This window comes from Phyllobates terribilis, unplaced genomic scaffold (assembly GCF_046119375.1).
Source record: "Phyllobates terribilis strain yellow unplaced genomic scaffold, ASM4611937v1 Scaffold_5__5_contigs__length_657084704, whole genome shotgun sequence".
Taxonomy (NCBI): domain Eukaryota; kingdom Metazoa; phylum Chordata; class Amphibia; order Anura; family Dendrobatidae; genus Phyllobates; species Phyllobates terribilis.
Window position 1 is genome coordinate 57713286 of NW_027362765.1, and position 19731 is coordinate 57733016.

Here is a 19731-nt window from a genome sequence, read left to right on the forward strand (position 1 = left end):
ATCTTTAATACAATAACTTGTGGTATATGTGCCTGCCAGTTTGGGAGCCAAACTAAAAATACCAATACAGATATTTAAAAGGTATCTTTCAATTTTACAGATAAAAAGTATGTTTCAAATATTCAAATAGGTGGAGAGTAGGAGTAACATTTGTAAAATGTAAAAAGGGTACATCCAACCCACTAACACCCTATAACAAAATAAAGGGATAACACCCAATTTTTGTCTATAATTGTTCCTACAACTTCAAAGATATTTCTTGGAGGAAGGAGTGCCAGCAATTTAGCATTGACAAACTTTTCAAAGGCATCACCACAAGAAGGTGTAATATATTGGCAAGTCAGCGATGGCAGGGAATGGGAGATGGCTGGAGAGCGGAGGAAATTTATATAAAGAGTGTAAGAGAATAATAATAATAATCTTTTTATTTATATAGCGCCAACATATTCCGCATCGCTTTACAATTCAGAGAATTTACAGACATTATGGGCGCTGTCCCCATTGGAGCTCACAATCTACATTCCCTATCAGTATGTCTTTGGAGTGTGGGAGGAAACCGGAGAACCCGGAGGAAACCCACGCAAACGCGGGGAGAACATACAAACTCCTTGCAGATGTTGTCCTTGGTGGGATTTGAACCCAGGACCCCAGCGCTGCAAGGCTGCAGTGCTAACCACTGAGCCACCGTGCTGCCCAGTATGCCCAGAATGCCTAGTAAGCCCTTGATTAAACTATTGAAATGATCCTACCTGGCAGTGGAGGTTGGCACCCTAGAGGAAACAAGATTGGCGCCCCCACTCACCGGTGGCTGTCCCTAAAGATCCCTATGAGTCCCTATATTAAAGGAAACAGCTGAAAGTAAGAATCTCATTGAGACCCGATGGAACTTGCATCCTAAGACGGTATATCAATCTTGTTTCACGTTGTAAAATAAGTTGGTTACAATTTCCTCGCTCCTCCTGTACCAGTCGCTGTCACATTGTGTTCAAGATTATTGTAATTGTTCTTGTATTATACCCCTTTTTCACATGTAAAGCGCCATGGAATAAATGGCGCTATAATAATAAATAATAATAATAATTTCCTCCCCTCCAGGGGATATTGACTTTGTCAATACCCATGAATGACAGAATTGAAATGTCCCCATTGTGGTTGATGTTGATGTGTCTCGCTATAGAAGTGTCCCTCTTATTGATGAAATCTCAGAGATGTTCCCCTATTCTTCTTCTCAGTTCTCGGGCTGTCTTTCCTATGTATTCGAGACCACATTGGAAACCCTTAACATTGGAAGATAGCCAGGTGGTATGTTGTGGGGGAACAGAATAGCTATGGACTAATCTATCGCCAATAGATTAATCACTTTAAAAAAAAAGGAAAAAGGCCATGAACCAACCATCTCCCCAATGTCCCCATTCATTTGTAAGACCGGCCAATGTTTCTGAAGAATTGAGCGTACTTGATGGGAACCATTGTCAAAAGTGGTAATACAGCGAATCGGGGTCTGACTTTCTTGGGGAGGTTTTGGGATAAGAAGATCATTCCTGTTTCTTTTTTTGAGTCCTTGTTTGCTCATTGTAAGATACCATCAAGATAACCCCTATCTGGAAAACATCTACAGAGATTACTTGAATGGGTCTCAAAGGCACTTTCAGAAGAACAATTACGTTGATTCCTCAAATATTGGCCCTTGGGGATTCCTTTTTTCAGAGATGTGGGATGATAGCTATCCCATTGTAAAAGGGCATTTGAGGAGGTGAGTTTTCTATAACTTTTTATTTGTAAAAAACCTGCAGATGTTTTTTGAATAAGTATGTCCAGAAATGGAAGCTCTGTATCATGGCATTCAGATGTAAAGGACGAGCCTATGGTATTGTTGTTCAGATTGGTCACAAATTTTGAGGAACTGGCTGAATCACCCTTCCAAATGATCAGAATGTCATCGATGTAACGTGACCATAGGACAACTCGCTGAGAGACCGCCATGCTGTTCTCACCAAAAACCACAGTCTCTTCCCAAAAGCCCAGAAGTAAATTGGCATATCAGGGTGCGCATTGGCTACCCATAGCCGTGCCCCTGAGCTGGTGGTGAAAATGATAATTGAAGAGAAAGAAGTTTCTGGCGAGACAGAACTCCAGTAGAGTCAAGAGGAATTCACTATGTCCCGTACATTGTCGACCCCTACTTTGCAGAAAAAATATGACTGCCTCATGACCCTTTGAATGAGTAATGGAGGAATACAGGGCCTCCACATCGAAGCTTCTAGGAATCATATCCTGTTCAAGATTGATCCCTTCCAATTTTCTTAATAAGTCTGTGGAATTCTTGGTATATGAATTTAGTGAGAGCAAGTACGGTTTTAATAACTCATCAAGATAAATGCCAAAATTTTGACATAGGCTCCCCACTCCAGAGACTATTGGTCTACCTTTTAGGGGTCCCAACCCTTTGTGAATTTTTGGAAGGCAGTAAAAGGTAGCCCCTATGGAAGAAGATATCCTGTCTGTGTGGGACAATATTCCTGCATTTAAAATCTTTGTCACAGCAAATTACTGTGATACCAAAGGTCAAAGAAGGTCTAACATACTAATAAGATTGGTGTCTTTCTCAGTGTACAGATGTGTTTTTTAGATTCTATTTGATTCTTGATAACAGATGTTTACTGATAATTGCATAATTTTTAATCTTGATTTAGTGCTTAAAAGATTAGAACTCCAGGTAAATCATTCTCCTCATTATTAACATGAAAATGGCTTCTCCTCTACGTGAACCCTCTGATATTTAGAATGATCAAGGTCCTTAAACAACATTTCATAAACTCTGAACATGTAAATCACATTTTTCCTGGTGTGAATGCTCAGATTTGTAACAAGAATTATTTTCTGAATAAAACATTTTCCACTTTCTGCATATGAAAATCACTTGTGTGAATCACGTGTGTGAATTCTCTGATGTCTAACAAGATTTGATTTATCTATAAAACATTTCCCACATTCTGAACATGAAAATAATTTCTTCCTTGTATGAAATCTTTGATGTTTAACGTGATTTGATTTATCTGTAAAACATTTACCACATTCTGAACATGAAAATGGTTTCTCCCCTGTGTGAATTCTCTGATGTTTAGCAAGATCAGATTTTTTATAACAACGTCTCCCACATTCTGAACATGAAAATGGCTTCTCTCCTGTATGAGTTCTGTGATGTATAATAAGTTTTGATTTCTCTGTAAAACATTTTGCACATTCTGAGCATGAGAATGGCTTCTCTCCTGTGTGAATTCTCTGATGTATAATAAGTTTTGATTTCTCTGTAAAACATTTCCCACATTCTGAACATGAAAATATCTTCTCCCCTGTGTGAATTTTCTGATGTTTAACAAGTTTTGATTTCTCGGTAAAACATTTCCCACATTCCGAACATGAAAATGGCTTCTCCCCTGTGTGAATTTTCTGATGTTTAACAAGTTTTGATTTATCTGTATAACATTTCCCACAGTCTGAACATGAAAATGGCTTTTCCCCTGTGTGACTTCTCTCATGTATTACAAGGTTTGATTTCCTTGTAAAACATTTCCCACATACTGAACATGAATATGGCTTTTCTCCTGTGTGAATTCTGTGATGTTGAACAAATTCGGATTTATAAGTAAAACATTTCCCACATTCTGAACATGAAAATGGTTTCTCCCCTGTGTGACTTCTCTCATGTGTTACAATAGTTGATTTCTTTGTAAAACATTTCCCACATTCTAAACGTGCTGGTAGCTTCTTTCTTTTGCTAACTCTTTGATGCTCACCATCTTTTCTGTTATTTTTGTTGTGTTTAACAGTCTTTGATGAAAATTGGAGCTGTTGAAAATAATCAGATGACAGACTTTTGCTGTGTAGGGCTGGAGCTGTATCTGAGATAATGGCACCGTTTTCATATATCTCTGCTTTAACTCCGTAATCATTTGCTTTCAAATTTGAAACTAACAGATAATTCTCTGAACTCTTGGTACAGTCATCTGCCAACAATAAAAACAATTTTATTAATTTCAATAACATGTCAATGAAAGTTTATTTAGTCTATTATTTATAAGCTTTATAGAAAATGTCTATACAATTTGTAATAAAATAACATTTTCAATTGACTAGGTCAATGTTTTCAATGTTTACCACAACAGAGCTCATACTACTGATTTTGACTTTGGCTTAATCTGACCTGCATCATGCCTCATTCTCCTCTTCGTCATCCACCTGCCTGACTTATGTGTATGACGTAACTAAATTTTTAGTAGTTATCGGGGTAAAAATGAAATGAGTGCATAGCGCCACCGAGTCCAATAAACACAATGCGTTTCAGTAGAATACTGCTCACTTCTTCAGGTTTAATACATATAACAAACAACCGTCATTTTAAAATATACAACATTCAAACGCAAATCCCCAAATGGTAAATCTGCCCCCAACACAAATAAATAAAACTGTATTCCAATATGAATAAGTAATAAACATTCTACAATGCATATATCAGAACCATTAGTCACAATTCAAGTAAACAAAAAATGAAAATAGGATAAAGAAAAAGCTGAAAAATTCATAAACATATCCAAATATACATCGATTGGAAAAATACTTTTTTAAACAAAAGCAAATTCATATTTGTATTATACATCTAAAAATCGAAAAGCTTTTGAACAAAAAAAATAACTTAAAAACTATAAAAAAGATGACTGAATTATGTCACACAATTTCTAAATAAAAACGTTCTGGATCATCCTTGTTGCTAAGAAACAAATACGTATGCAAAATTTCTACGAAAGCCAAGGTTCAGAAAACCTACATTCACAATAGTTTGGAGATACCCAAAATAAAACAGGTGAGTAATCTTTCTAAGTTGTCAAATAATTAATTGTAACCACAATCAATTTTTTTTTAAATATGGAGGGAGAGCTGAAACCAGGGCTTGAATCATTGAGCAACTGATACATATTCAAAAAAACAGTTGTGAGAAATCAGTGTTTTCCAAGATGCAAAGTCTAAATGCTTGGTATAGGACCTGTGACTGGAGTTGCTGTATGGCAAAACCAGAGAGTCATGTGGCGCTTGCTTTCCACTGTGAGTGCATTGAAATTGTTGGGTAGATGGCATGCTAGGGATGCCGTGAACTAGTGACCTGAAGTTTGAGTATAGTGAAGTTTAAGTGAGACAGGTTTATTGGCTTCCTCCACAAATTATAGCCCAGGTATTGGGGCAAAGAACTTTGTACCGCCATGGAGGAGTGAACTAGTAAAATGATGATCGGAGCGGAACATCTGATTCTCTACTGCTCTTTACCTGGACGGATTGTGGATTTTCCCATGTTCCCCTGTCTACCCCACTTTAGAAGATGGAATAAAGTATCTGGGATGAAGTTTGCTTGAAACGTAACTATTTATTGTGGTCCCTTTATCTACTATCTCTGGAAGACTCTACTAGCAGCATTGAATGGGCAGGGTATAGACATTTAGCTTAAAATTTAACCTATAACAACAACCTCACCAAAAGAACATAATAAGAGCAAAAACTAAGGTGTTAAAAATAAAAAAAAAATTCTAAAAAAAAAAAACAGGCTGTGAAAAAAAGCTCACAAAACCTACAAAAATCTGTTGGTGTAGTAATTCAAAATTTTCACCATGGTCCAGATTTTTGGTGTTGGAATAGAAGGAATCACAGAATGTCGAAAGAATGGGTTAAACTAGCTAACTTGGGGAGATTCTCTTTGCAGTGCAAAAACGCAACCTAAGGCCCTAGAAATTCAGCAAAGGGGGAAATCTGGGGAAATTTTAAAACAATATGAACAAAGTTGAGATTCATAGAAATTACAACTTTAAGATACAAGGTGGCAGAATTAAAGAAGTAAATTAATAATTTCACTGCAGAAAATACCTTCTTGAAAGTTAGAAAAGTTGACATGGATAGGTTAGGTTCCATCTCTACCAATTGTGCTTTTTGTATACAACCAAATCAAAGAAAGTAATACAAACAGGGATGAACTCCGAACAAGGACTTTTTCCCAGAAGTCCGTTTTACTATTCAGGTTTGGTGCTAAATAAACTTTGTTGAAGGGCTGCAGCACAGCCAAACAACAAGCTTTTAGGCTGTAGGCACTTCCGGAGCCATCACAGCCATGCTAAGTATTGGAATGGCTGTGATTGGCCAGCGCACCACGTGACCCGGCCTGTATAGATGACTGATCACGGGTGTCTCCACCATTCTGCTCTGATTAGCGTAGGGACAGGACACAGCTCAAGTGAGGGACAGTGTTAGTTTCTGTGTGTTTACTCTGAACCTGTCTCTGTGGGAATACTGTGCCAAAAAACCTCTGCATGCTCTGCACCAGTCTATGTGGGAGTACTGTTCCAAAAAGCTTATGTGTGCACTCAGCACATGTCTCTGTGGGAGTACTATGCCAAAAAGCCTGTGTGTGTGTACTCTGCACCCGTCTCTGTGGGAGTACTCTGCCAAAAAGCCTGTGTGTGTACTCTCTGCAACCATCTCTGTGTGAGTACTCTCTCAAAAAAAACTCTCTCTCTTCTCCACTGTGCACTTTTTTGGGTGGAAAAAATGAGAATATCAAAAAGGATATGTGAACGTGGTACTGCTGGTGGTGGGGTAGCTGCTGGTGGTGTAGCTGCTGCAGGGAGATGATGTGGTCGTTCTGTGCCTGCTATGAGCCCAAATGAAACACCTTCCTCTGGTGAAAGCATGTGATAGAACGTTATGCTCATTCCGTAGGGTCGAGTATCGCTGCAAGAATGGTGAGGCCAGAACATGTTGAAGCTGTTTTAGATTGGATGGGTGGGAGTGCCTCCAGTTCCTTCACATTTTCTTCCACCCGGTCCTCTGCTGAAAGTGCAGAGTTGGTACTTGCAGACTCTGGTCTTTTGGGAAAAGAGGACTCATCGTATTACTTGAAAGAAACCATTGTGATCCAGAGAGAATTCTCGTGGTTTGGTAGCATAAATATTCTCAAAATGACAATATTACCTAGACTATTATACCTCTTGCAAACCATTCCAGTATACATACCCTCCTCCTTCTGGACTAAAATACAATGCAGTTTCAGCCGATTTGTTTGGGCAACGAACCGTCCAAGGATTCAGAATGGCATTCTTGTGCGTCCAAAAGAAGCTGGAGGGGTCGGTCTCCCTGACTGCCGCTGATATTACATAGCATCCTCTCATGCAAGGATTCTTGACTTGTTACGTTGCTCCAAGTCTAAATTATGGGTCCGTAACGCACAAGATACCTCTTCCGTGTACGGCTCCACTCTGCCATGGACCTGGTCCTCCCTAACTCGCAATAAAATCTCAGTGTCATTTAGTATAAAGCAAATGCTTAAATCAATATGCATTCCCAGTGTGAGAGGTATTTTAATTGATCCAAATGGACCACTGTTGCCAGTAACTGACAATCCTGTATTCCCCCGGGAGCTTCTGCAAACCTTTTTCTTGGCAGCTCAAGGAACTTACCTCTACGCCTCTTTCAAGTAGCCCCAGGAGGGCTACTCATGCCTCTTTCCGCAATTTTGGGATGTTGGGCTCCTAAGGCACATCTCACCTTTGAATATACCCAACTTAAACACTTCTGCTTGTCGCTAGATAAACATAACTTCACGAGGCCCTTATACTCTTTTGAAGATACTTGTGTAGCCTCATCTAGTTCTGCACCCGCTATTTCAGTTAATTCTAAATTATTAACGGATTCAGACTTGGGACACTCCTTTCTTTTTGTAGGGCTTGGGAGGCTGAACTTCAACAATCATTTACGCGAAGGCAATGGGACAAATGCTTCCATCTCTCTCATAAATCTATAATTCCTACTAAATCCCAAGAAACAAGTTACAAAATAATCTCTAGGTGGTATCGGGTCTCTTCTGCCTCGCACAAATGGTTCCCAGAGGTTTATGCTTATGATTTATGCTGGAAGTATGAGAATCACGAGGGAACAATGTCGCACATATGGTGGTCATGTCCGGTTTTGAAGGCTTTCGGGGAAAAGGTTATTACGGCCACCCAAGAGATGACAGGTGTAGCAATCCCTAAAACTCCTGAGGCAGTTCTCTTATACATGTTCCCTATGTCTAAGAATGTTTTTTTTTTAAAAATCATTACTAAGACATCTGCTTCAAGCTGGGAAAACTTTAATCCCTCGTCACTGAAAGAAAATTGAGCCCCCTTCTATAGAAGAATGGTTTGCATAGATAGAGATTCCATATGATGTGATATTGCTAATAACCCAATTGCCAGATGAAATCAGTGCAGTTGCTTCCAAGTGGTTCCACTGGGAATCCTTCCTTTCCTCTCCAACCTTTCGGAATGTTGCATGACGACCCCTGGAAAGCCATCTTTCTAACCAGCTGTAAATTATCTCTGACCTCTGATTTGGCTGGCCGTTTTTCTTATCTATTATGTTGCAGGCTGACTATTGATTTGATAAATCATATTGGTCATCTTGATCTCCTTGGTATACCTTGGCTTCCCTCCTCATCCTTCAACCCTCTTTCCTCCATTCTTTTTTTTATCCTTCAATGTGCATTTACGCTTATAAACACAGGGTCAATTGAATGAATGTTATGTTATTAACATCCTTTATGCAGCTTAACTTTGGACTTGTTAAATGACTTGTTTTATCGTTCTGCATTTTCTTATCTCTTGATTGTGGATTATATTTTGTTTATTGGTTGATCTGTTTAAGATCTGTACATATTAAATGAATTTGAAAGAAACCATTGCCTGATTACCTACTACAAAGTGTCATAGTGAAGATCCTTTGTTCAAAAGATAGGGGAGGGGGTGCGGAAACAATTGTTGGAATTAGAATAAGTGTCTATCCTGATTTAAAAAAAAAAAAAAAAAAGATTTTTTTTAAATACCTCAGACGATATTATGGTTGGGCTCTAGAGGTTTTTAGAGGTCTTTCACTTAGAGGATTTCTTTGACTTTACTAGACATAAGCTTTATCATCTGGATATGATATATAACAGGTTATCAATTGGGGAGAGAGTATGCTGTTGGATGATACTGCTGCTTGGGTGATGGAGAGCTGTAACAATGATAGTGATATATATGCCATATAATATTTATATATATTTTGTCAAAGATCACAGCCAAGAAGGTCATGACAAACCTACGATGCTGTTACCTTTTTGTCACGAGCAGCCCTCTGCTGCCCCCTATCGTTTGGACAATTACCAAATTGACCAATGATTATCGGAGGAGGCTGCTGTTGTTTCCTCTATTAGGCCGGTTATTGGAGAACTAACAGTGAGTGTATGGGATATACAGCTCTGATTCCAACGCATAGATATGTATATACCCCCGGTACAGCCACTACTAGCTCCGCAATAACAAAAGTAACTACACACTGCCACCATCAATTGTTTATACAGGCAGATTGGATACCTGACAGGTAGCATATGGCTTTAGGGGTGCTGTTTACAGAACAGAAGGAACAGAACTATTAAATTGTATGTTTAATCCAGAAAGATAGCCAGTGTTTATAAAAAATATACAAAAGATTTTACAAAGGGGACAAAACAATAGAGCATGTACAATTATATCAAATAAAAAGGATTAACAAACGAAACTTACTAAACTCTTGTCACAGAGATAACTCAGAGCTTAGCGCACGGAAGCATTGCGATTGAAAAACATCTGGTTAACACGGATCAAACCTACACTGGTATGCATCTTCCTCAGCAATGAACACAAATCATAATTTTCCTTGTCTTTTCATCAGCACCTAAGTTACACCAACACACATCCCTTTGAAGACTCAAAAGGGCTGGTCATGGGATGTGTGTCAGTTTCAGAAAATTATGAGATTCCCATCATTCACAATATCTTCACTCCTGATGATCACAGGCATTCGATATTGCCATCATATTTTATATCGTGATTTTACCTTTTTAAAGATAGGAAACATGGCATGGCTGTTGTCAGCGATCGGTTACTATTAAACTGGGGCCGATTTGAATGTATCACAGTTAGGAAAAAATATGCATATTCTTCCCCTATTAATCCCAAATTTGAAAATGTACAGTACAGACCAAAAGTTTGGACTCACCTTCTCATTTAAAGATTTTTCTGTATTTTCATGACTATGAAAATTATACGTTCACACTGAAGGCATCAAAACTATTAATTAACACATGTGGAATTATATAACAACTGAAAATATGTCTTATATTCTAGGTTCTTCAAAGTAGCCACCTTTTGCTTTGATGACTGCTTTGCACACTCTTGGCATTCCCTTGATGAGCTTCAAGAGGTAGTCACCGGAAATGGTTTTCACTTCACAGGTGTGCCCTGTTAGGTTTAATAAGTGGGATTTCTTGCCTTATAAATGGGGTTGGGACCATCAGTTGTGTTGTGCAGAAGTCTGGTGGATACACAGCTGATAGTCCTACTGAATAGACTGTTAGAATTTGTATTATGGCAAGAAAAAAGCAGCTAAGTAAAGAAAAACGAGTGGCCATCATTACTTTAAGAAATGAAGGTCAGTCAGTGCGAAAAATTGTGCAAACTGAGTGTGTCCCCAAGTGCAGTTGCAAAAACCATCAAGCGCTACAAAGAAACTGGCTCACATGAGGACCGCCCCAGGAAAGGAAGACCAAGAGTCACCTCTGCTTCTGAGGATAAGTTTATCCCAGTCACCAGCCTCAGAAATCGCAGGTTAACAGCAGCTCAGATTAGAGACCAGGTCAATGCAACACAGAGTTCTAGCAGCAGACACATCTCTTCAACAACTGTTAAGAGGAGACTTTGTGCAGCAGGCCTTCATGGTAAAATTGCTGCTAGGAAACCACAGGCAACAAGCAGAAGAGACTTGTTTGGGCTAAAGAACACAAGGAATGGACATTAGACCAGTGGAAATCTGTGCTTTGGTCTGATGAGTCCAAATTTGAGATCTTTGGTTCCAACCACCGTGTCTTTGTGCGATGCAGAAAAGGTGAACGGATGGACTCTACATGCCTGGTTCCCACCGTGAAGCATGGAGGAGGAGGTGTGATGGTGTGGGGGTGCTTTGCTGGTGACACTGTTGGGGATTTATTCAAAATTGAAAGCATACTGAACCAGCATGACTACCACAGCATCTTGCAGCGGCATGCTATTCCATCCGGTTTGCGTTTAGTTGGACCATCAATTATTTTTCAACAGGACAATGACCCCAAACACACCTCCAGGCTGTGTAAGGGCTATTTGACCAAGACGGAGAGTGATGGGGTGCTACGCCAGATGACCTGGCCTCCACAGTCACCAGACCTGAACCCAATCGAGATGGTTTGGGGTGAGCTGGACAGCAGACTGAAGGCAAAAGGGCCAACAAGTGCTATGCATCTCTGGGAATTCCTTCAAGATTGTTGGAAGACCATTTCCAGTGACTACCTCTTGAAGCTCATCAAGAGAATGCCAAGAGTGTGCAAAGCAGTCATCAAAGCAAAAGGTGGCTACTTTGAAGAACCTAGAATATAAGACATATTTTCAGTTGTTTCACACTTTTTTGTTAAGTATATAATTCCACATGTGTTAATTCATAGTTTTGATGCCTTCAGTGTGAATGTACAATTTTCATAGTCAGGAAAATACAGAAAAATCTTTAAATGAGAAGGTGTGTCCAAACTTTTGATCTGTACTGTACATAAAGTGAAGCACAAATTTATCTCAACTAAAAGCCTTGATCCTTAGAGACATTTATAGGACATTTCAGAACGTTCCCAAATTCTTAATAAAACATTTACAGCACAGACTACATTGTACTAATTCTATATTTAAATTTTAAATGAGAAGTTGTGTCCAAACTTTTTGTCTATACTAATATATATATATATACACTGCTCAAAAAAATTAAGGGAACACTCAAGTAACACATCCTAGATCTGAATGAATGAAATATTCTCATTGAATACTTTGTTCTGTACAAAGTTGAATGTGCTGACAACAAAATCACACAAAAATCATCAATGGAAATCAAATTTATTAACCAATGGAGGCCTGGATTTGGAGTCACCCCCAAAATTAAAGTGGAAAAACACACTACAGGCTGATCCAACTTTGATGTGATGTCCTTAAAACAAGTCAAAATGAGGTTCATTATTGTGAGTGGCCTCCACGTGCCTGTATGACCTCCCTACAACGCCTGGGCATGCTCCTGATGAGGTTGTGGATGGTCTCCTGTGGGATCTCCTCCCAGACCTGGACTAAAGAATCCGCCAACTCCTGGACAGTCTGTGGTGCAACGTGATGTTGGTGGATGGAGCGAGACATGATGTCCCAGATGTGCTCAATCGGATTCAGGTCTGGAGAACGGGCGGGCCAGTCCATAGCTTCAATGCCTTCATCTTGCAGGAACTGCTGACACACTCCAGCCACATGACATCTGGCATTGTCCTGCATTAGGGGGAACCCAGGGCCAATCGCACCAGCATATGGTCTCACAAGAGGTCTGAGGATCTCATCTCGGTACCTAATGGCAGTCAGGCTACCTCTGGCAAGCACATGGAGGGCTGTGCGGCCCTCCAAAGAAATGCCACCCCACACCATTACTGACCCACTGCCAAACCGGTCATGCTGAAGGATGTTGCAGGCAGCAGATTGCTCTCCACGGCGTCTCCAGACTCTGTCACATCTGTCACATGTGCTCAGTGTGAACCTGCTTTCATCTGTGAAGAGCACAGGGTACCAGTGGCGACTTTGCCAATCCTGGTGTTCTGTGGCAAATGCCAAGCGTCCTGCACGGTGTTGGGCTGTGAGCACAACAACCTTCTGTGGACGTCGGGCCCTCATACCACCCTCATAGAGTCGGTTTCTAACCATTTGTGCAGACACATGCACATTTGTGGCCTGCTGGAGGTCATTTTGCAGGGCTCTGGCAGTGCTCCTCCTGTTCCTCCTTGCACAAAGGCGGAGGTAGCGGTCTTGCTGCTGGGTTGTTGCCCTCCTACGGCCCCCTCCACGTCTCCTGGTGTACTGGCCTCCTGGTAGTGCCTCCAGCCTCTGGACACTTTGCTGACAGACAGCAAACTTTCTTGCCACAGCTCACATTGATGTGCCACCCTGGATGAGCTGCACTACCTGAGCAAATTCTGTGGGTTGTAGAGTCCGTCTCATGGTACCACGAGTGTGAAAGCACAACCAACATTCAAAAGTGACCAAAACATCAGCCAGAAAGCATTGGTGATCTGTGGTCTCCACCTGCAGAACCACTCCTTTATTGAGGGTGTCTTGATAATTGCCAATAATTTCCATCTATTGTCTATTCCATTTGCACAACAGCATGTGAAATTGATTGTCAATCAGTGTTGCTTCCTAAGTGGACAGTTTGATTTCACAGAAGTTTGATTTACTTGGAGTTATATTCTGTTGTTTAAGGGTTCCCTTTATTTTTTTGAGCAGTGTATATGAGTTTAAATTTTAGTATTGAAGAACTAAAATAAATTAACTTTTTGATGATATTCTAATTTAGTGAGATGCATTCTCTTGGAGAATGTGTGGATCGCGAAGAAACAAAATTAGGCATAATATGCTGATCGCTGAGATTCAAATTGATCCTGGGATTGGAGTTGTGCAGCCACATCCTGAATAGGGTGAATTTGCCAATTCTCTGCCTGCAATCCATTCATCGTCTATGGGCCTGCCGAGTACAATGCTTGGCTATTTCCAGCTGTCCCATAGACAGTAAATTGAAAGGACGTTGAACATGTGCACCTCTATTGCATTCAAGATGGGGCTGCAGCACCGTATTATCAGAATCACTGGTGTTCAGCAGTCATAATTTGTGTTTTTGGAATAACCTTTTCAGTCATCCAAAAATGTTCCCTTTTTGAGGATGAGCAACAGGTTTTGTTTGTAAAGTGAAAAAAAAGCTATTTAACAAACCATCCAAATAGTACAGCAGTTTCTTATATTTACCGTATTTTTCAGACCATAAGACGCACTTTTTTCCCCCCAAATTTGGGAGGAAAATGGGGGGTGCGTCTTATGGCCCGAACGCAACTTACCGGTGGTGGTGGAGCGGGATCGCAGGGCGGCGGCGGAAGAAGAGGTGAGGCGGGCCGGTATCTGGCTGGGGGCCGGTATCTGGCTGGGGGCCGGACCTGGCCGGGTACCGGGGCCGGTGTATTGCTGTGAGCGGAATGGCAGAGCAGAGTGAGCGGCTTCCGGTGGCCGTGGCCATGTTCCTAGAGCTGTGCTCTACAGGAAAATGGCCGCCGGAGTCGGCGCATGCGCTCTGCCGAGTCGGCGGCCATTTTCCTGTAGAGCACAGCTTCAGAAAGATGGCCGCGGCCACCGGAAGCCGCTCACTCTGCTCTCTGCCACTCCGCTCACAGCAATATCCCAGCCCCGGTACCCAGCCAGGCCTGGCCCCGGTACCTGGCCAGGCCCGGCCCCTAGCCAGATACCAGCCCACCGCACCTCTTCTTCCGCCGCCGCCCTGCGATCCCGCTCCACCACCACAGCAATACACCGGCACCAGGCCCCCGGCACCCCAGGTACGAGGCCACCAGGATCAGGGCACCAGACCACCAGCACCCCAGGTACCAGGCCACCGCACCCCGGCCCCAAGCACCAGGCCACCAGTACCCCAGGTACCAGGCCACCAGCACCCCGGCCCCCAGGCACCAGCACCAGGCTACCAGCACCCCGGCCCCCAGCACCCCAGGTACCAGAGCACCAAGCCCCCAGCGCCAGGCCCCCAGCCACCAGGTACCAGCATGCCTCCACTTCCGCCGGCTTCCTGAAGGACCCTGCCTCCTGTGACCCCAGCTCCACCGCTCCCCCAGGTAAGATACCTATTCAGACTATAAGACGAACCCCCATCTTATAAAAAATATTTTTTTTCCTATTTTCCACCCTAAAATTTGGGGTGCGTCTTATGGTCTGGTGCGTCTTATAGTCCGAAAAATACGGTACTCTATGAAGCGAAGGGCAGCAGTGCAGGATAAAACACAACAAACAGGCAGGTATGTCTGGCTGTGTAGAGCCAGCACTGAAAGCCTTGTCAGCAGCACAGAATAGAACATGATGGACAAGCAGGCAGATGCTGTGGCCAATCTAATCATTGACCTCAGCCTAAGTGTATAAAAATAGTCAACGTATAATTGTAGCAGCAAGTGACTGAGTAGAATCTGTGACTTCTCTCCATTTAGTGGTCACTTACCTGGGTAGTCATATGTAGGAATCTCTTCTTTACACCACTCATCAGCCCTCACATAGGTCTCTATAGTATTGATATGGTGGGGGTTATACTGTGGACATTTCTCTGGTGTTGTCCTATTACTGGATAGAACTGGAGGAAACATATACAATTCATTCGTTACATACAGGTAATTATAGGCAGTGTGTATTTAGCCCTATCTATTACCTGGTGGTGTGCGGGGCTGGGGAACCTCCATCATGACGTCCTTGTACAGATCTTTGTGTCCTTCTAAATACTCCCACTCCTCCATGGAGAAATAGACGGTGACATCCTGACACCTTATAGGAACCTGACACATACAATGATACTGTCATCCCCCCGATCCCTTCATAGCGTTACTGTATAATGTCCCAGCAGTGTCACCTCTCCAGTCAGCAGCTCAATCATCTTGTAGGTGAGTTCTAGGATCTTCTGCTCATTGATGTCCTCGTGTATCAGGGGGTGAGGTGGAGGCCCCATGATTGGGCTCAGGGGTCTTCCCCATCCCTCAGACACAGGGTCCTGACAGCGCTCACTAGAGGTCTTCTTCACTACTGTGTAATCCTGGTTATGGACAGTCACATTAATAAATCTCACTACAGACATCTCCAGAGTCCTCACCTCTCCAGTTCTATCCATCTGTTATTCCCATAGATAAGAATGATGTAATGTGACGTCATCAGAATCTCTCACCTCTCCAGTAAGCCGGAAGAGGATCTCTAGGGTGAGGTGTAATATCCTCTCTGCCATCTTGTCCCTGTCCCTATCCATCCTTGATGGGTCACTCAGGAAAATTCTCTTATATAGAAGATCTCCACTGAGAGGATCCGATATTGTAGGGACCTGAATGGGAAGAAGATAATGATGTAACATCATAAAGATGTAAGAAATCTCCGGAGCTGTTACCGGCTTCACATGATCACTACATCCAGTCATGGCTCCGTCCTGCCCCCGGTATAACACACAATCACATTATAGTCACATACAGAGATTTATCACATAATGTCTCCAATCCAGCACCAAAAACACAGAACAAATCTAAAAGCTAAAATATCTTTCTTAAAATGCCACTGTGGAAGATTCTTATTATTTCACTGCTGGGATGTTATCACTCATGTCTGTTCCCTGCCCTTAGCAAAAATACTTACCAGCTGTCATCTTCAGCTTTTGCGAGCGCTGCTCTGGTCTCATTCTCCCAACTTCTAATCGCAGTTCATGACTGACCAGAAATCAGAGGTAACGATCACAATCTGTCAGTGTAAATGTATGAGAGATTCGTTCTGGCCTTGTTCTCGCTCTCATAGCTTTTCATTGAGTAGTGACCCCCGGTCCGTCCAGCAACCACCAGAGCGATCCAGCAGGTAACAACCTGCAGAACAGGATGGAGGGGCGCCGAGGACAGAAGATGAAGGCTGGTAAGTGTTTTACTAGGGGCAGAGAACTGACATTAATAACACTACGTGGTGTGAACAGCGAGCGAAGTCAGGAGGGAAGTGACCCAATCTAATTCAATACAGACAGATCCTGATATAGAGACACAGACGGGAACACGTTCTGTCTCCTGGAATGTGACCGCAGCACTGAGGGGGTTAAAGGAGTTGTCCACTACTTTCACATTGATGCCCTATCTGTAGGACAGGGCATCAATGTATGATTGGCCGGGGTCCTGCACTAGGCACCCCCGCAGGACAGCGGGCCGGAAGTCCTTACCTGCGGTGCTTGGCCGTCCATCTGTAGTGGCTGGGGTGGGGTACTACACAAGCACCTCCCACACAATTGAATAGGAGCCGCATGTGCAGTGACAAGCGCCGGCCACTACAATAAGCACAGCAGGCAAGGACTTCCGGCCGGCGGACTCCGCCGCCGGCACCAATAGCAGCTGATTGGTGGGGGTGCCAGGTGCGGGACCCCAGCCGATCATACATTGATGCCCTGAAAGTAGTGGACAACTCCTTAAATAGCAATGGGGAATCTCCACATACCTCCACCTGCAGAGCCGCCACCACATATATGGCTGTTCTGTGCGCACAGGACCTGTGATGAGGTCACAGGAGGGGAGGAGTCAGGGGTCACATGATCAGGGGCCTCAGTGGATGCAGGACTCTGCTGTGCTGGTTGTCATGGTGCTGGATGAGGTGAAGGTTATGTGTGGGGTCAGGAGGGGTTTACAGTGTGGATGTAGCAGAGCCGCGTGTGTACGAGGTGTACGGAGCGGAGCCGCGCGTGTACGAGGTGTACGGAGCGGAGCCGCGCGTATACGTGGTGTACGGAGCGGAGCCGTGTGTGTACGAGGTGTACGGAGTGGAGCCGCGCGTGTACGAGGTGTACGGAGCGGAGCCGCGCGTGTACGAGGTGTACGGAGCGGAGCCGCGTGTGTACGAGGTGTACGGAGCAGAGCCGCGTGTGTACGAGGTGTGCGGAGCGCGTGTGTACGAGGTGTACGGAGTGGAGCCGCGCGTGTACGAGGTGTACGGAGCGGAGCCGCGCGTGTACGAGGTGTACGGAGCGGAGCCGCGCGTGTACGAGGTGTACGGAGCGGAGCCGCGCGTGTACGAGGTGTACGGAGCGGAGCCGCGCGTGTACGAGGTGTACGGAGCGGAGCCGCGCGTGTACGAAGCGGAGCCGCGTGTGTACGAGGTGTATGGAGCGGAGCCGCGTGTGTACAAGGTGTACGAAGCGGAGATGCGTGTGTACGAGGTGTACAGAGCGGAGTCGCGTGTGTACGAGGGTGTACGGAGCGGAGCCGCGTGTGTACGAGGTGTACGAAGCGGAGCCGCGTGTGTACGAGGTGTACAGAGCGGAGTCGCGTGTGTACGACGAGTACGGAGCACTGTCCTACCCTGTTCCCAGCCCTGAAGACAACAAACGCGCCATGTGAATACCGTTGTTCTGTTTTATATGTAAAAGTAATGTGTGTCTAACTTAATGTATTATGGTGATGTACAGTATGTAAAGTGTTTATGCATAACGTAAAGCATAGGATAGGCTTAGGACAGCATAAGACATAGAGTAAGGATAATAGGTTTAGCATATGAGATAAGAAAAGGTTAAGTATAGAACTAGCCCAGGGGGTGTGCAGTGGGAGGCATTACTGGGCTGCCAAGCCATAGCTCCTGTCATGTCCGGAGCCTAAGCATCGGGTCTGCTGTACACATCGTGTCCTCTGAAGCCTATGGAAGATGGACAGGGACCTGCATAGACTGAAGGTGATGGCCGGTCCCTGGTGCACTTCCGAGGTGGACGAGAAATCCCTGAGACTGACCTAATCAGTGGACTTGGGGGTAGTCCAGGATGAGCTAGTGACAGGACTGAAGAGGATTTGTGCTAAGAAGAAGGAAAATATGAATTGCTGTGCCTATCCCACCTGTCACCACCTGATGAACTTGGACTGTTTAGTAATAGTTTGACTGTTACAAAGAACTTAGTGGCTCCTGAGTACAGAACCCTAGAGACAGCAGAGGCCTGAGGCCTACAAGTGAGTGTGATGCACCCCACACCCTACAGCACACAGGGACTGGGACAACCCTTGTCTGTAAAGTGCCAGGGTGAAGCTGGACAGCCGCTTAGTCACGACTACTGCTCTGCCACACTTGACATGTACTGAGTGGAACCGTGTGTGTAAGGTGTGTACAGAGTGGAGCTGTGTAGGAATGTAGGTATGTGCACTGTCCTACCCTGCTCCTAGCCCTGAAGACAACAAACGCGCCATGTGAATACCGTTGTTCGGTTTTATATGTAAAAGTAATGTGTGTCTAATGTAATGTATTATGGTGATGTACAGTATGTAAAGTGTTTATGCATAACGTAAAGCATAGGATAGGCTTAGGACAGCATAAGACATAGAGTAAGGATAATAGATTTAGCATATGAGATAAGAAAAAGCCATGACCTTCTCTATCACTCGTCAGTCAATTGTGTAATTGTCCTGATGATTGGAGACAGCGGAGTTGCGTCCCCTGACAAACAGGTGACAGTGGTAGGATCTGCGCAATTCTCCTGGCTGTTATCCCTGACAATATGTAAACTGCTAATTACTGGACTGAATAGGTCCAAAAATTGTTGATCAGAATATTGGCGTGTTTCTGTGAATGATCCTGTGTGATAGTGATTGGCCTTTGTAACATACCTGGCGGCGTCCTTGCATAGTGGTCCATCTCCCACTGTGCAAGAGCGCGCACTTGATCTCCTGTCCAGAATGTCTCTCTGGCTTCCCTCCATGCTGTCTGTTTGTGTCTGTTTCTGCTGCTTAAGGGCGGCGCCCGATCACTTCCTGCTTTTTTTGTACCTGCTGGGGGTCACACCCCTTGTGCGTCCTCAGCCTATTGCTGTCTGTCACCTGGTATATAGCTCAGCTGCTCCAATCAATCCCTGCCTGAGCATAGTGTTTTATTCAGTGTGTGCTTGCACTCTGAAGGTGGCAGGTTCCGTTCTGTGTTCTCTTGTCTGCCTATCCTGGAGGCTGTATTTCCAGGCCTGTCTGAACACGCTCCTAGCCTGTTCCTCCTGCCTTCTAGGGGCCGATTACCT

At 43.7% G+C, this 19731-nt stretch overlaps 1 protein-coding gene across 2 annotated transcripts; it reads right to left on the reverse strand.

The window, feature by feature from the left end:
* Positions 1–407: 407 nt before the first annotated feature.
* LOC141271998 (uncharacterized) lies at positions 408–17245 on the reverse strand. 2 transcript variants are annotated; one of them, XM_073682271.1, is made up of 7 exons: positions 17187–17245; positions 16353–16573; positions 15898–16047; positions 15589–15768; positions 15391–15514; positions 15187–15315; positions 408–4007 (listed from the first exon to the last, which is right to left on the reverse strand). In XM_073682271.1, exons 3-7 carry the CDS (start codon positions 15973–15975, stop codon positions 2917–2919), a joined length of 1602 nt encoding a protein of 533 aa, XP_073538372.1. In that variant the 5' UTR covers positions 15976–16047; positions 16353–16573; positions 17187–17245; the 3' UTR covers positions 408–2916. The 2 variants fall into 2 exon arrangements, with proteins under 2 accessions (XP_073538372.1, XP_073538373.1); XM_073682272.1 differs by lacking the exon at positions 15187–15315.
* Positions 17246–19731: the final 2486 nt, after the last annotated feature.

Coding starts and splice junctions, on each gene's coding strand:
- LOC141271998 (XM_073682271.1), bottom strand. CDS start 15,975: ATGGATAGGGACAGGGACAAGATGGCAGAGAGGATATTACACCTCACC. Junction 15,769..15,897: donor TCTTCCGGCTTACTGGAGAG/GTGAGAGATTCT, acceptor GTCCATAACCAG/GATTACACAGTAGTGAAGAA. Junction 4,008..15,186: donor TCCTACATATGACTACCCAG/GTAAGTGACCAC, acceptor TATTGTTGGCAG/ATGACTGTACCAAGAGTTCA.